The following is a 16,847-nucleotide window of genomic DNA, read 5'->3' as shown; positions in this document are numbered from 1 at the left end:
TATTCTATTTATTTTATTTTGTTAGTATGTTTGGTTTTGTTCTCTGTCTCCCCCTTTTAGACTGTGAGCCCACTGTTGGGTAGGGACTGTCTCTATATGGTGCCAACTTGGACTTCCCAAGCGCTTAGTACAGTGCTCTGCACATAGTAAGCGCTCAATAAATACGATTGATTGATTGATTGATTATAAGGACTAAGACGTGTGGTGTGAAAGCTCAAAATAATTCGGCTCCTTTCAAAACCGTCAGTGAAACTCTGCCCGTCTTAAGCACAGGTTTATTGCGGACCCTAGGTTTATAGATATGGGGTGTCTTCTTCCACTGCACTGAGCGTTCCCTTCGAAAGTATTTGTTGAGCGCTTCCCGCGTGCAGAGCACTGTGGCCTTGGGCAGGTCACTTCTCTGTGCCTCAGTTTCCCCATCTGTAAAATGGGGGTTAAGACTGAGTCCCAGGTGGGACAGGGACTGTGTGCAACTTGCTCATATCCACCCCAGCGCTTAGTACGGTGCCAAATTGTACTTCCCAAGCGCTTAGTACAGTGCTCTGCACACAGTAAGCGCTCAATAAATACGATTGATGATGATGATGGCACACAGTAAGCACTTGATAAATACCATAATAATTATTATTATCACTAAGCGCTTGGGAGAGAATACCCCAGCAATATAAGAAGAGTTGGTAGACGCATTCCCTGCCCGCCAGGAGCGTACAGTCTAGCGGGATAGTCAGTCAATCCATCCATCCTTTAACTTGGCGATGATTTTGGAGAACCTTCCCGTCCCTTCCCTTCTTTCCTCTTCTTTCGGTGTCTTTTACCCTTTACCCCTTTCTTATACGTTCTTTCGTTATTCACTCAACACCCTCTTCTTCCATGGCTTGCCCCTCTGCGCCTTCTTCCTGATCTCTGCCATTCTGTGGGAGTCTCGCTTTGTCCCCATCCTCACGGGCGGGGACAGCAGAGCCCGGTTGGGGTGGAGGAGGTCATAATAATAATAACTGTGGTATTTGTCAAGTGCTTACTATGTGCCAACCACCGTACTGAGCGCTGGGGTAGATACTGCTGCCGCAGAATTCATTCAGTTGTATTTATTGAGCACTTATTGTGTGCAGGGCACTGTACTAAGCACTTGGAAAGTACGATTTGGCAACACATACAGTCGCTACCCAACAACGGGCTCACGGTCTAGGAGAAGCTGCGTGGCTTGATAATAATAATAATAATGGTGGCGTTTATTAAGTGCATTAATAGTAATAATAATAATAATAATAATAGTGGCATTTATTAAGCACTTACTATGTGCAAAGCACTGTTCTAAGCACTGGGGAGGTTGCAAGGTGATCAGGTTGTCCCACGGGGGGCTTACAGTCTTAATCCCCATTTTACAGATGATGAGGGAACTGAGGCCCAGAGAAGTTGTGACTTGCTCCGCCAGTTGTCAGCTGTGTGGCTTTGGGCAAGTCACTTCACTTCTCTGGGCCTCAGTTCCCTCATCTGTAAAGGGGGGATGAAGACCGTGAGCCCCCCCGTGGGACAACCTGATCACCTTGTAACCTCCCCCTGAGCTTAGAACAGTGCTTTGCACATAGCAAGTGCTTAATAAATGCCATCATTAGTATTATTATTATTATTGCCATCCCCTTCTCCCACTAAATGTGTGCAGGGTGAAACGAGTCTCCACTGGGCATATACCTGAATATGGAGCTATAATAAAGGGCAGCCCGAGGTTCCGAGGAACACTCAAGTTCTGGGAAAGAATCCAGAAAAAAATAACAAACATAAAACTAGCAGTAAATCAGGGTTGCAAATAACATGGCCTAGTGGAGAGAGCCCGGGCTTGGGAGTCAAAAGGACAAATGTTCTAATCCCAGCTCCGCCTCTTGTCTGCTGGTCGACTTTGGGCGAGTCGCCTCACTTCTCTGGGCCTCAGTTCCCCCATCTGGAAAACGGGGATGAAATCCGAGCCCCATGTGGGACGGGGACCGTGTCCACCCTGATTAGCTCGTCTCTCCTCCAGCGCTTAGAACAGTGCCTGTTCTAGGCCCTACTGAGAGCTCACCTCCTCCAGGAGGCCTTCCAGACTGAGCCCTTTCCTTCCTCTCCCCCTCGTCCCCCTCTCCATCCCCCCATCTCACCTCCTTCCCTTCCCCACAGCACCTGTATATATGTATATATGTTTGTACATATTTATTACTCTATTTATTTTACTTGTACGTATCTATTCTATTTATTTTATTTTGTTAGTATGTTTGGTTTTGTTCTCTGTCTCCCCCTTTTAGACTGTGAGCCCACTGCTGGGTAGGGACTGTCTCTATATGTTACCAACTTGTACTTCCCAAGGGCTTAGTACAGTGCTCTGCACACAGTAAGCGCTCAATAAATACGATTGATGATGATGATGCCTGCCGTATAGTAAGCGCTTAACGGGTACCGCCGTGATTATAACAACAGCCTAAACTTGTGCGGTGAAGCTAGAGGCCCCTCCAGGGAAAGTGAGGCTAGGGGAAGCCAAATCCTGCACTCAAGGACGGACCCAGGAGAGGGGGCGGGGAAATGGAGTGGGTCTGGAACCCAGGCCCAGCCCGGCAGCATCTGTTAACGCGGGCACGTGGAATAGGACTAGGGGCTCCTGCTGAAGTTCGCTCAGTCAGTCATATTTATTGAGCGCTGACTGCGTGCAGAGCTCTGAACTAAGCGCTTGGAAGAGTACGGTGTAACAATAAACAGACACAGTTCCTCACACTTGCCAACTCCGGGGCGCATTTCAAGTCAGCAGACAGGTCACTGATCTGTGTTGCCAATTTGTACTTCCCAAGCGCTTAGTACAGTGCTCTGCACACAGTAAGCGCTCAATAAGTACGATTGATGATGATGATCTTCCCAAGCGCTTAGTACAGTGCCCTGCACACAGTAAGCGCTCAATAAATACGATTGATGATGATGATCAATTTAATCCCAGCTCTGCCGACTGTCAGCTGTGTGACTTTGGGCAAGTCACTCTGTGCCTCAGTTCCCTCCTCTGTAAAATGGGGATGAAGACTGTGAGCCCCGCGTGGGACCACCCGATCACCTTGTCTCCTCCCCAGCGCTTGGAACAGTGCCTTGCACATGGTAAAGCGCTTAACAAACGCCATCGTTATTATTATTTAAATCGGTTGATTGATCAGTACTGTTTATTGAGCGCTGTGTGCACAGCTCCATATTAAGCACTCGGGAGAGAACAGAATAACAATAAATGGACACATTGCTTGCCCACAACAAGCTGACAGCTATTACTCTATTTATTTATTACTCTATTTATTACTCTATTTATTTATTACTCTATTTATTTTACTTGTACATATCTATTCTATTTATTTTATTTTGTTAGTATGTTTGGTTTTGTTCTCTGTCTTCCCCTTTTAGACTGTGAGCCCACTGTTGGGTAGGGACTGTCTCTCTATGTTGCCAACTTGTACTTCCCAAGTGCCTAGTACAGTGCTCTGCACACAGTAAGCACTCATTAAATACGATTGATGATGATGATGACAGTCTAGAGAGGGAGGCAGACATTAAATAGATTACGGATACGGACATACGTTGTGGGGTGAACGAAGCGGGCAAATCCAAGTGCAAGGGCGACACAGAAGGGAGCGGTAAGACGAGGGCTTAGTCACGGAAGACCTCTTGGAGGAGACGGGCCTTCAGTAGGGCTTTGAAGGTGGGTAGTGTGATCATCTGTCGGGCATGAAGTGGGAGGGTATTCCAGACGAGATCGAGGGGCAGTTTCATTTGAATAACGCGCACCGCGGAAGAACTGCACATTAACGAGGGTAAATGTCAAAAACCCAAACTCCTACCGGAATGCGTGATTCCTGTACATCGGCAGATAAGCGTCTTCAAAATGCCGTTCCTCCAAATGAGCGTGCCTTGCCCACCGAGCGGATCTCTCCTTTTTGCCTCTAGGCCGTGGAAAATCTCTGTTCTTACAAAGCGTCCCCGGTACTCTACAAGAAGCTGTGGCAGGCTTGTGAAGATCACGTCAAAGCCCAAATCGTTCAGTTCAGAGAATATCCTTTTTACCGCTTCGCCAGGTTTTGACACGTTGGACTGAGTCCTTTTTTTGAAAAAAAAAAAAAAAAAAATGGGCAGAGTGACCGCGATAGGAGATGGACGTTCAGTGTGGTTGGGATGGGGGGCTGTCAGGGAAACTACAGTGTCCAGTCTATAACGTTGGCGCTGGATTTCCACCTTGAGTGCTTTGAGGCACAGGATCGGCAGCAGAGGAAGCCAGGGCTGGGAGGGCTAGCGGAGAGGAGGGGCGAGGGAAATGGCAAATATTTTTTCCGATTTAAACCCAGCTCTTCCACCCCGTGGTCTATCCACTAGGCCACACTGCTTGTCTTTGGATCGGGCGTGGTCCCTGTCCCTCATAGGGACTGTCGGTTGGAGGGAGAATGGGTGTTTTATCCCATTTTACAGGTGAAGAAACGGAGGCCCAGAGAAGTGACTTGCCCACGGTCACCCAGCAGGCAAGCGGCGGAGGCAGCATTAGAACCCAGGCCCTCGGACCCCCAGCCCCTGCCTCTTTCCTCTAGGCCAGCTGCTTCCCCGAATCGGGTTGCCTGGGAAGGGAGATAGCCGGCTTTAGGTTTCTGGTATCAGAGCATATAAGAAGCAGCGTGGCTCAGTGGAAAGAGCCCGGGCTTTGGAGTCAGAGGTCGTGGGTTCAAATCCCGGCTCCGCCAATTGCCAGCTGTGCGACTTCGGGCAAGTCACTTCACTTCTCTGGGCCTCAGTTACCTCATCTGTAAAATGGGGATTAAGACTGTGAGCCCCCCGTGGGACAACCTGATCACCTTGTACCCTCCCCAGCGCTTAGAACAGTGCTTTGCACATAGTAAGCGCTTAATAAATGCTATCATTATTATTAGTATATATTTGTCGGGATAATTACTGGGAATAGGCCTGAGACTCTAGGCGGCGATCCGAATTTATAGGGTCTGATTCCAGATGTTTTCCTTAGTGGGGGCTGCACAGATAATCTGGACAGCGTCTTATTTTTAAAGAAGATCAACAAATGCTGGCAAGATCACTGCCGGCAGATGGTAAGTTTACCGTATCTCCTAGTTCGCGTAGACCGTATACTGTCCACTTCGACTCCACTTGAGACTTGTGTGGGGGCTGAGAGTCCGCGTCATCCGCGGAGGAAGCCACTGCGAGCGAATAGATATGCCAGGTTCGGGAGAGGGGTGAAAAATCCTGGGAACGAATGCACCACACACAAAATAAACCATCACCGAGCCGCTGCGAATAATTCCGAGTCTCTCTTTGGATACAAAAACAGTTGATTGCAGAATACACTAACGGCGTTCCTCCCGGCGAGGCCAGAATTTGAGGGGAGAGGGAGTAGCCCTTTTTTTTTTTTGGACACAAACCACAGAAGAAGGGGGCTGGGAGCCCCTGTTGGACTCCGTGACCAGTTGGCCAAGACCCAATCTTTTATAAATTCACGTGGTCTGTGGTAGGGGCCAGAGGTGACCTTAATGGTCACCTGCCACCCCGTGCCTGAAGTAAAGCCAGAGGACAGACACGTTCGGAGGCCTTCCGCAGACCAAATAAATACGTCCAAGGGCTTGAATGAGATTTTTAGCTCGCCCACCAACAATTTAAAAGAACAAGAATTTTCAGTTTCGAATAAAGGGCGTTTGCCCACATCAAATTAGTGGCTAGAGCACGGGCATGGGAGTCAAAAGTTCATGAGCTCTAATCCCGGCTCCCCCACTTGTCTGCTGTGTGACTTTCGGCAAGTTACTTCACTTCTGTGGGCTTCAGTTACCTCGTCTGTAAAATGGGGATGAAGACTGTGAGCCCCATGTGGGACAGAGACTGTGCCCACTCTGATCACCTTGTATCTCCCCCAACGCTTAGAATAGTGAGTGCTTAACAAATGCCATCATTATTATTATTCCCTGAATTAGACTCCCTGTGGGCAGGGAACACGTTCTCACCAACTCTGGGTTCTGGTCAGACCTGAGTTCTAGTCCCGGCTCTGCCCCTTGTCCGCTGTGTGACCTGGGGCAAGTCACTTCACTTCTCTGGGCCTCGGTTACCTCATCTGGAAAATGGGGCTGAAGACTGTAAGCCCCATGTGGGACAGGGACTGCGTCCAACTTGATTATCTTGTATATCTACCCCAACGCTTAAAACAGTGCCTGGCACGTAGTCTGCTATGTGACCTTGGGGAAGTCATTTCACTTCTCTGGGCCTCAGTTACTTCATCTGGAAAATGGGGATTGAAACTGGGAGTCCCTGTGTGGGACAGGGATTACGTCCAACCTGATTAGCTTGCATTCATTCATTCATTCATTCAATCGTATTTATTGAGCGCTTACTGTATGCAGAGCACTGTACTAAGCGCTGGGAAGGTTACGAGGTGATCAGGTTGTCCCATGGGGGGCTCACAGTCTTAATCCCCACTTTACAGATGAGGTAACTGAGGCACAGAGAAGTTAAGCGACTTGCCCAAAGTCACACAGCTTACAATTGGCGGAGCCGGGATTTGAACCCATGACCTCTGGCTCCAAAGCCTGGGCTCTTTTCCACTGAGCCACGCTGCATCCACCCTGGCACTTAGTACAGCGCCTGGCACAAAGTAAGCGCTTTAGCAACTACCATTATTATTATTGTTATTATTTACAAAGAATGGCCCTACCCCAGAACCTTTAGATTGATGACCACTTTGAGGTTTACTTGCAATAAGGAGGGAAGAGAAGGCCAACCATGAGAACCTACAGAAAAATGTTTTGCCCAGCTGGACAGCGTCTACTCTAAAAGGAAAGAAACTCACAACGGTATTTTTTTTTTCATTTACAGGTCATGATTAGAAGTATTTTCCTGTTTTTGGATCGCACTTACGTACTGCAGAATTCACTGCTTCCTTCTCTGTGGTAGGTGTTCTTGTAAGCATTCTGGTACATCTGAGTCTGCTGCTCTAACTCTGAAGGGGCAATAATAATAATACAATAATTATGGTGTTAAGCGCTTACTATGTGGCAGGCACTGTACTAAGCACCAGGGTAGATGATACATCTGAGTCTGCTGCTCTAACTCTGAAGGGGCAATAATTATAATACAATAATCATGGTATTTAAGTGCTTACTATGTGGCAGGCACTGTACTGAGCACTAGGGTAGATGCAAGCAAGTCAGATTAGACACAGTCCCCATCCCACACAGGGCTCACAGTCTGAATCCCCATTTGACAGTTTACATTTTACGGTTCAGAGCGTTAGGACCATCAGACCTCCCTCCATCTGACCATGACCTTCGAAAAGAACCGCAGGATTTTAAAGTGGCTGTTCGTGCCTGCTGCCAGGGAGCCACCTGCTGCAATATTTCTATGGCACACCAGTTTTCTAGGGCATTTGCCCTAGAAATGGTTCTTTTTTTGTTTTTTGGGGGGGTTTTTTGGTTGGTTTTTTCGCCGAAGGGAGGGGCAGAAGCCAGGAGTGGGGAGCCATGAGAAAGTGAAAACAGAACACGCTTGAAGAGGTGAAAGATGCGGGAAATTGGACAAGGTTGAAAGTCAGGCGAGGAGGTAACATCAGGCGTCTTGGGCTGCTGAAGAGCTGCTGGCTTCAGAAACAGCTACAATATGACAGTGCCTGGCACGTAGAAAGCGCTTAAGAAATACCGTTGTCATTATTAGAAGAAATCATTTTCTGCCTTTGATGTGCTCCCTAATACCATGGCACCGTGAAAGTGTGCATAGCCTCCTTCAAAGAGATACAGTTGGCTTATCTCATTCTAGAAGCACTCAATCAATCAATCAATCGTATTTATTGAGCGCTTACTGTGTGCAGAGCACTGTACTAAGCGCTTGGGAAGTAAAGGTTGGCGACATATTAGAGACAGTCCCTACCCAACAGTGGGCTCACAGTCTAGAAGGGGGAGACAGAGAACAAAGCCAAACTATTAACAAAATAAAATAGACTAGATATGTACAAGTAAAATAAATAAATAGTGTAATAAATATGTACAAACATATGCACATATTTACAGGTGCTGTGGGGAAGGGAAGGAGGTAAGACGGGGGGGATGAAGGGGGGACAAGGGGGAATAATAATAATAATGGCATTTATTAAGCGCTTACCATGTGCAAAGCACTGCTCTAAGCGCTGGGGAGGTTACAAGGTGATCAGGTTGTCCCACAGTCTTCATCCCCATTTTACAGATGAGGGAATTGAATACTAAATTGATGGAGTAGAAACATGCAGTAGATTCACTTAGTACAGGTGGACCTTTCGTGGAGGAGATGGTCTTGCCTTACGCCAAGGTTCGTGATATTCCAATTAAAAAGTGAGCTATTCCAGTTAAAAGGTACCTATTTGGGCTAACTGTGGTCTCCTCTCTCTGGAAGTCACTCTCCGTCTCATCTGACAGGCCCCACCTTCAAGGCCCTACTAAAATCACACCTCCTCCAAGAGGTCTTCCCTGACTAGGCCCTCATCATCATCATCATCATCATCATCAATCGTATTTATTGAGTGCTTACTGTGTGCAGAGCACTGTACTAAGCGCTAAGTACAAGTTGGCAACACATAGAGACAGTCCCTACCCAACAGTGGGCTCACAGTCTAAAAGGGGGAGACAGAGAACAAAAACAAACATATTAACAAAATAAAATAAATAGAATAGATATGTACAAGTAAAATAAATAAATAAATAAATAAATAAATAGGCCCTCATTTCTCCCATCCGCCTACGTACCCCTTTAAGAAGTTGATATTCTTTCTTGGGAAGGAGATTGGGAAGCAGTGTGGCTTAGTGGATAGAGCCCAGGCATGGGAGTCAGAATGACCTCCTCCAGGAGGCCTTCCCAGACTGAGCCCCTTCCTTCCTCTCCCCCTCGCCCCCCTCTCCATCCCCCCCCATCTTACCTCCTTCCCTTCCCCACAGCACCTGTATATATGTATATATGTTTGTACATATTTATTACTCTATTTTATTTGTACATATCTATTCTATTTATTTTATTTTGTTAGTATGTTTGGCTTTGTTCTCTGTCTCCCCCTTTTAGACTGTGAGCCCACTGTTGGGTAGGGACTGTCTCTATATGTTGCCAATTTGTACTTCCCAAGCGCTTAGTACAGTGCTCTGCACATAGTAAGCGCTCAATAAATACGATTGATGATGATGATGACCTGGGTTCTAATCCCAGCACTGCCACACGTCGGCCGCGTGACCTTGCGCCAGTCACTTCACTTCTCTGGGCCTCGGTTACCTCACCCGGAAAATGGGGATTAAGACTGTGAGCCCCATATGGGACGGGGACTCGGTCCAACCTGATTAACTTATATCTACCCCTGGGTGTAGAACAGTGCGTGGCACCTAGTAAGCGCTTAACAAGAACCAACATTATCAACTATTATTATTTTTCACCCCCAGCACTGAACAAAGGTCTCCGTTCCACCATCGGTAATTAATTTTAACGCCCGTTCCTCTACTCTATAGACAATAAGCTCATTGTGGGCAGGGAATCTGTCAGTTGGTTGTTATATGGTGCTCTTCCAAGCGCTTAGTACAGTGCTCTGCACAAAGTAAGGGCCCAATAAATACCATTGATCGGTTGGTTGATTCTGCAATGGTGAAACAGTCATCATCATCATCAATCGTATTTATTGAGCGCTTACTGTGTGCAGAGCACTGTACTAAGCGCTTGGGAAGTCCAAGTTGGCAACATATAGAGACAGTCCCTACCCAACAGTGGGCTCACAGTCTAAAAGGGGGAGACAGAGAACAAAACCAAACATCCTAACAAAATAAAAAAATAGAATAGATATGTACAAGTAAAATAAATAAATAAATAGAGTAACAAATATGTACTAACAAAATAAAATAAATAGAATAGATATGTACAAGTAAAATAAATAAATAGAGTAACAAATATGCACAAACATATATACATATATACAGTCCCAAATTATATTAAGACCAGCAAGAATTACTGATCCACAGAGCCACCATCTAACTGCCTTCTTGTTCATTTGTTCAGGGACATGGGATTAGAACTTTTCAGGACTCACATCATCAGCGATAAACTGGTGCAGAGCAAGACTATCGAAGGAGTCCTTTCACTCATCGAGCAAGAGAGAAATGGTGAAACAGTGGACCGGAGTTTATTGCGAAGTCTGTTGAGTATGCTCTCCGATCTACAAGTAAGCATAATTGTATTCCAAAATTCACCGCTCTTATGCGCGCTTAAGACGGTGGCTAAACATTTTCACTGGAGAGGGTAAAATCGAACATTTTTCAAGTCGCCTCTCAGAGGACGTTTCAGTTTGAAAGGCGCAGTGCCTTCAGCAGTCACCGAGGCCCTGCCTGTTGAGGAATCGAGATGTCTATTTGAAGCATCATCATCAATCGTATTTATTGAGCGCTTACTATGTGCAGAGCACTGTACTAAGCGCTTGGGAAGTACAGATTGGCAACACATAGAGACAGTCCCTACCCAACAGTGGGCTCACAGTCTAAAAGGGGGAGACAGAGAACAAAGCCAAAGATACTAACAAAATAAAATAAATAGAATAGATATGTACAAGTAAAATAAATAAATAGAGTAATAAATATGTACAAACATATATACAGGTGCTGTGGGGAAGGGAAGGAGGTAAGTTGGGGGGGATGGAGAGGGGGACGAGGAGGAGAGGAAGGAAGGGGCTCAGTCTGGGAAGGCCTCCTGGAGGAGGTGAGCTCTCAGCAGGGCCTTGAAGGGAGGAAGCAGTGTGTCTAGTGGGTAGGGCATCATCATCATCATCATCAATCGTATTTATTGAGCGCTTACTATGTGCAGAGCACTGTACTAAGCGCTTGGGAAGTACAAATTGGCAACATATAGAGACAGTCCCTACCCAACAGTGGGCTCACGGGCCTGCTCGTTCAAATCAGCAGTATTATAGCCTGCTAGCTCCTTGTGGGCATTCAGATGGTATTTATTGAGCGCTTACTGTGTGCAGAGCACTGTACTAAGTGCTTGGGAAGTACAAATCGGCAGGGAACGCGTTTGCCAACTCTATTATTCTGTACTCTCCCAAGCGCTTAGGCCACTGCTCTGCACGCAGTAAGCGCTCCGTAAATTCAGTGGATTGATTGGCGCGCTCCGCATTAACGTAAAATCAAAGCGGAAGCGTCCCCTTGTAAGTCAGGTTTGGCGTGACTGAGGTTTCCAGCCGGTGACCACGTTCAATCAATCTTTCCATCCCTTAGGTCTACAAAGATTCATTTGAACACAGGTTTTTGGAAGAGACAAACTGCTTATACGCCGCCGAAGGCCAAAGGTTAATGCAAGAAAGAGAGGTAAGAGCCCGGAAGCGACTGAGTGCCTTCCTCCCATTTCATTTAGCTCCTCGTGGGCAGGTGTGATGTCCGCCGCTTGTGCTGTGCATCCGGTAAGTACTCACTAGGCGCTGCTGGTCGATTCATTGAAACACCAGGATGAGAACCAACGTGACCTACTGGAAAGAGCGTAGGCCTGGGAATCAGAGGACCCGGGTTCTAATCACCGCACCGCCACTTACCTGTGGCACGTGCCCGAGATGAGGTAACTGAGGCTCAGAGAAGTTCAGTGACTTGCCCAAGGTCACACAGCAGACATGTGGCATGATTTTTAGACTGTGAGCCCACTGTTGGGTAGGGACTGTCTCTATATGTTGCCAATTTGTACTTCCCAAGCGCTTAGTACAGTGCTCTGCACATAGTAAGCGCTCAATAAATACGATTGATGATGATGATGATGATGTGGCGGAGCTGGGATTCGAACCCATGACCTCTGACTCCAAAGCCCGGGCTCCTTCCACTGAGCCACACTATATATCTAACTTATTCCCTTCCCCACAGCACCTGGATATATGTTTGTACGTATTTATTACTGTATTTATTTATTTTACTTGTACCTATCTATTCTATTTGTTTTATTTTGTCAATATGTTTGGTTTTGTTGTCTGTCTCCCCCTTCTAGACTGTGAGCCCACTGTTGGGCAGGGACCGTCTCTATATGTTGCCAACTTGGACTTCCCAAGCGCTTAGTACGGTGCTCTGCACACAGTAAGCGCTCAATCAATACGACTGATTGATTGGTTGATTGGTGTGAACTTGGTCAAGTCACTTCGCTTCCTTGTCCCTGTGAAGAGGGTACTTTTTTAATTATTGGCTTAGTGAATAGAACATGAGCCCGGGAGTCAGAAGGTCATGGGTTCCAATCCCGACTCTGCCACTTGCCTGCTGTGCGACCTTGAGCAAGTCACCTCACTCCTCTGGGCCTCAGTTATCTCATCTGTAAAATGGGGCTTGAGACCGGGAGCCCCCCGTGGGACAGGGACTGCGTCCAACTCGATTTGCCTGTATCCACCCGAGCGCTTAGTACAGTGCCTGGCACATAGTAAGCACTTAACGAACACCATTATTATTATTATTTCAGTGCTTGCTATTTGGCAGGTACAGGTACTAAGTTCTGGGGTAGGTACAAGCTAATCAGGTGTCCCACACGGAGCACAGAGTCTTAATTCCCATTTTACAGATGAGGTGACTGAGGCCCAGAGAAGGGAAGCAACTCGCCCAAAGGCACACAGTGGACAAATGGCAGAGCAGAGATTAGAACTAGCTCTCTCCCTCCCTTCAAGGCCCTACTGAGAGCTCACCTCCTCCAGGAGGCCTTCCCAGACTGAGCCCCTTCCTTCCTCTCCCCCTCGTCCCCCTCTCCATCCCCCCATCTTACCTTCTTCCCTTCCCCACAGCACCTGTATATACGTATATATGCTTGTACATATTTATTACTCTATTTTACTTGTGCATATCTATTCTATTTATTTTATTTTGTTAGTATGTTTGGTTTTGTCTCCCCCTTTTAGACTGTGAGCCCACTGTTGGGTAGAGACTGTCTCTATATGTTGCCAATTTGTACTTCCCAAGCGCTTAGTCCAGTGCTCTGCACACAGTAAGCGCTCAATAAATACGATTGATGATGATGATGATGATGATGAACCCAGGTCCTCGGATTCCCCGGCCCGGGCTGTAGCCACTAGACCATGCTCCTTCTACTTACCCTCCGCTACCGCACTCCCACCATCCGGGATAGCTACGGCATGAGCCCAGCGCGGCCAGCTGAGCCACAACCTCCTGCCTGCTGGGTGACCTTGGGCAAGTCACTTCATTTCCCCGGGCATCAGTTTTCCCATCTGTAAAACGGGGATTAAGACGGTGAGCCCCATGTGGGACGGGGACTGGGTCCAACCGGATTATCGCATATGTACCTTAGTGCTTAATCCAAAGCTCTGCACACAGAAAGCATTTAAATCGTATTGTTGTGGTTATTATTATTGATCATCATCATCAATCATATTTATTGAGCGCTTACTATGTGCAGAGCCAATGCTCTGCACACAGAAAGCATTTAAATTGTATTGTTGTGGTTATTATTATTGATCATCATCATCAATCATGTTTATTGAGCGCTTACTATGTGCAGAGCACTGTACTAAGCGCTTGGGAAGTGCAAATTGGCAACATATAGAGACAGTCCCTACCCAACAGTGGGCTGACAGTCTAAAAGATAATAATATCAATAATATAATATTGATATTATTATTACTTTGCTATGCCCATGGTGGGAGTGAAGAAGCAGCGTGGCTTAGTGGCAAGAGCCCGGGCTTGGGAGTCAGAGGAGGTGGGTTCTAATCCTGGCTCCTCCGCTTGTCTGCTGTGTGACTTTGGGCAAACCACTTAATTTCTCTGTGCCTCAGTTACTTCATCTGTAAAATGGGATGAAGCCTGCGAGCCCCCGTGGGACAACCTGATTACCTCATATCTACCCCAGCACTTAGAACAGTGCTTGGCACATAGTAAGCACTTAACAAATACCATAATTATTATTATCATCATTAGTGGAGATGCATTCTGGCTCCTGACAGATCTTTTTGGCACCGGACCCAGTTTTCCTTTTTTTTTTTTTTTTCCAATCTAAATTTATCCACTCCATTAAAGTACTTCAACCCGTGAGGGAAACGTTCTGTTGAGATCCTCAGTGAGTGGATAATGCTCAATATTTTTTACTCTATTTATTTATTTATTTTATTTGTACATATCTATTCTATTTATTTTATTTTGTTAGTATGTTTGGTTTTGTTCTCTGTCTCCCCCTTTTAGACTGTGAGCCCACTGTTGGGTAGGGACTGTCTCTATATGTTGCCAATTTGTACTTCCCAAGCGCTTAGTACAGTGCTTTGCACATAGTAAGCTCTCAATAAATACGATTGATGGTGATGATGATGATGATTTAAGAGATCTTTCCGTTTTATTCTGGCTTTAGTAAAATGTCTTGTTCACCAGGTCCCAGAGTACCCTGATCACGTGAGCAAACGCTTAGAAGAAGAAGGCGGTAGAATAATCACCTATTTAGATAATGCTCATTTAAGAGATCCTTCCGTTTTATTCTGGCTTTATTAAAATGTCTTGTTCACCAGGTCCCAGAGTACCTTGATCACGTGAGCAAACGCTTAGAAGAGGAAGGCGGTAGAATAATCACCTATTTAGATAATGCTCATTTAAGAGATCCTTCCGTTTTATTCTGGCTTTATTAAAATGTCTTGTTCACCAGGTCCCGGAGTACCTTGATCACGTGAGCAAACGCTTAGAAGAAGAAGGCAGTAGAATAATCACCTATTTAGATAATGCTCATTTAAGAGATCCTTCCGTTTTATTCTGGCTTTATTAAAATGTCTTGTTCACCAGGTCCCAGAGTACCTTGATCACGTGAGCAAACGCTTAGAAGAGGAAGGCGGTAGAATAATCACCTATTTAGATAATGCTCATTTAAGAGATCCTTCCGTTTTATTCTGGCTTTATTAAAATGTCTTGTTCACCAGGTCCCAGAGTACCTTGATCACGTGAGCAAACGCTTAGAAGAGGAAGGCGATAGAATAATCACCTATTTAGACCAAAGTACACAGTGAGTAGAGGTTTTTTTATTGGGGGGGGGCTGTTCTTTTTCATCTTTTAGGCGCTTAGTACAGTGCCTGGCACATTATTATTGTTATTATCAAGTGTCATCGAGTCGTTACGGACTCATAGCGACTCTCGTAAGCGCTTAACAAACACCATTTCAGGCCCAGTTGCTCTTACCTGTTATTGCAGATATGGTTTCTCATTAAGCACTTTTACAGTATCTAATTGTCCTGGTCTTGTGAGGGGATTTTACTCTCCTTAGGTGGCCATAATAATAATGGTATTTGTTAAGCGCTTACTAAGTTCTAAGCCCTGACACATACTCATCAACAGCATCCATGGGTCATCAACAAAGTGCATCTGGGGGCATATGCGGTGGGATCGGTTAAAAAGAAGAGAAGCAGTGTGGCCTAGCGGAAACAGCTCGGGCTTGGGAGTCAGAGGTCCTGGGTTCTACGGTCTGCTTCGTGGCCTCGGGCAAGACGGTTCGCTTCTCTGTGCCCCATCTGTAAAATGGGGATGAAGACTGTGAGCCCCACGTCGGGCAGGGACTGGGTCCAACCTGATTATCTTGTATTTATCCCTGTGCTTAGTGCAGTGCCTGGAAAGTAGTAAGTGCTAAATAAATAGCATTTTTTTTTTAAAAAAAAAAAAGGAATTTGTCAAGGCATTTGGGAAGAGAGTCAACCAAGGTAATAATAATAATAATAACGATGGCATTTATTAAGCGCTTACTATGTGCAAAGCACTGGTCTAAGCGCTGGGGAGGATACCAAGTGATTAGGTTGTCCCACGTGGGGCTCACAGACTTAATCCCCGTTTTACAGATGAGAGAACCGAGGCCCAGAGAAGTCAAGTAACTTGCCCGAAGTCACACAGCTGACAAGTGGTGGAACTGGGATTTTGGAGCAGACGCCGGGTATAGCCATTAATTGGAACTGTGCTGGGGAAGCGTTGTAGCCCAGTGGAAAGAGCAAGGGCCTGGGAGTGAGAGGACTGGGTTCTAATCCCGGCTCCGCCACCTGTCGGCTGTGTGACCTTAGGTAAGTCACTTCACTCCTCCGTGCCTCAGCGTTCTCATCTGTAAAGTGGGGATGAAGAAGGTGAGCCCCGTGTGGGACAGGGACTCTGTCCAGCCTGATTATCTGGTATCCACCCTAGCTTGTAGTACAGCGCCTGGCACATAATAAGTGCTGAACAAATACTTAAGCCCTTAATCACCTTGCCCAATCCTACCTCACCTCCCTACTCTCCTATTACAACACAGCCCGCACCCTTTGCTCCTCTAATGGCAGCCTGCTCACTGTACCTCGCTCTCGTCCGTCTACACCGTCAACCCCTCACCCACATCCTGCCCCTGGCCTGGAACGCCCTCCCTCCTCCTTGCACACAGTAAGCGCCTAACAAATACTATTATTACTTTACTTCTCTGGGCCTCAGTTCCCTCACCGGTAAAATGGGGATGAAGCCCGTGAGCCCCCCGTGGGACAGCCTCATCACCTTGTAACTTCCTCAGCGCTTAGAACAGTGCCTTGCGCATAGTAAGCACTTCACAAATACTATTATTACTTCTCTGGGTCTCAGTTCCCTCACCTGTAAAATGGGGATGAAGCCCGTGAGCCCCCCGTGGGACAACCTCATCACCTTGTAACTTCCTCAGCGCTTAGAACAGTGCCTTGCACATAGCGCTTCACAAATACTATTATTACTTCTCTGGGTCTCAGTTCCCTCACCTGTAAAATGGGGATGAAGCCTGTGAGCCCCCCGTGGGACAACCTCATCACCTTGTAACTTCCTCAGCGCTTAGAACAGTGCACATAGTAAGCGCTTAACAAATACTATTATTATTACTTATTCATATCGGACCGATAA

General features: G+C 46.4%; 1 protein-coding gene across 2 annotated transcripts in view; it reads left to right on the top strand.

The window, feature by feature from the left end:
• The window catches only part of CUL4A (cullin 4A), a 46,152-nt gene that overhangs the window by 9,465 nt on the left and 19,840 nt on the right, over positions 1-16,847 (top strand). The window contains exons 3-8 of one of the 2 annotated variants that reach the window (XM_038761621.1): positions 3,943-4,046; positions 5,015-5,084; positions 6,853-6,926; positions 10,033-10,195; positions 11,244-11,333; positions 14,897-14,979. In XM_038761621.1, the coding sequence (XP_038617549.1) occupies positions 3,943-4,046; positions 5,015-5,084; positions 6,853-6,926; positions 10,033-10,195; positions 11,244-11,333; positions 14,897-14,979 (584 nt within the window). Of the gene's footprint in view, positions 1-3,942; positions 4,047-5,014; positions 5,085-6,852; positions 6,927-10,032; positions 10,196-11,243; positions 11,334-14,494; positions 14,626-14,896; positions 14,980-16,847 lie in introns of those variants that run through there. The other variant, XM_038761622.1, reaches the window with a different exon arrangement.

This window comes from Tachyglossus aculeatus, chromosome 20, assembly GCF_015852505.1.
Source record: "Tachyglossus aculeatus isolate mTacAcu1 chromosome 20, mTacAcu1.pri, whole genome shotgun sequence".
In the NCBI taxonomy this organism is placed as follows: Eukaryota; Metazoa; Chordata; class Mammalia; order Monotremata; family Tachyglossidae; genus Tachyglossus; species Tachyglossus aculeatus.
This window is presented reverse-complemented; position numbering and strand designations above follow the sequence as displayed.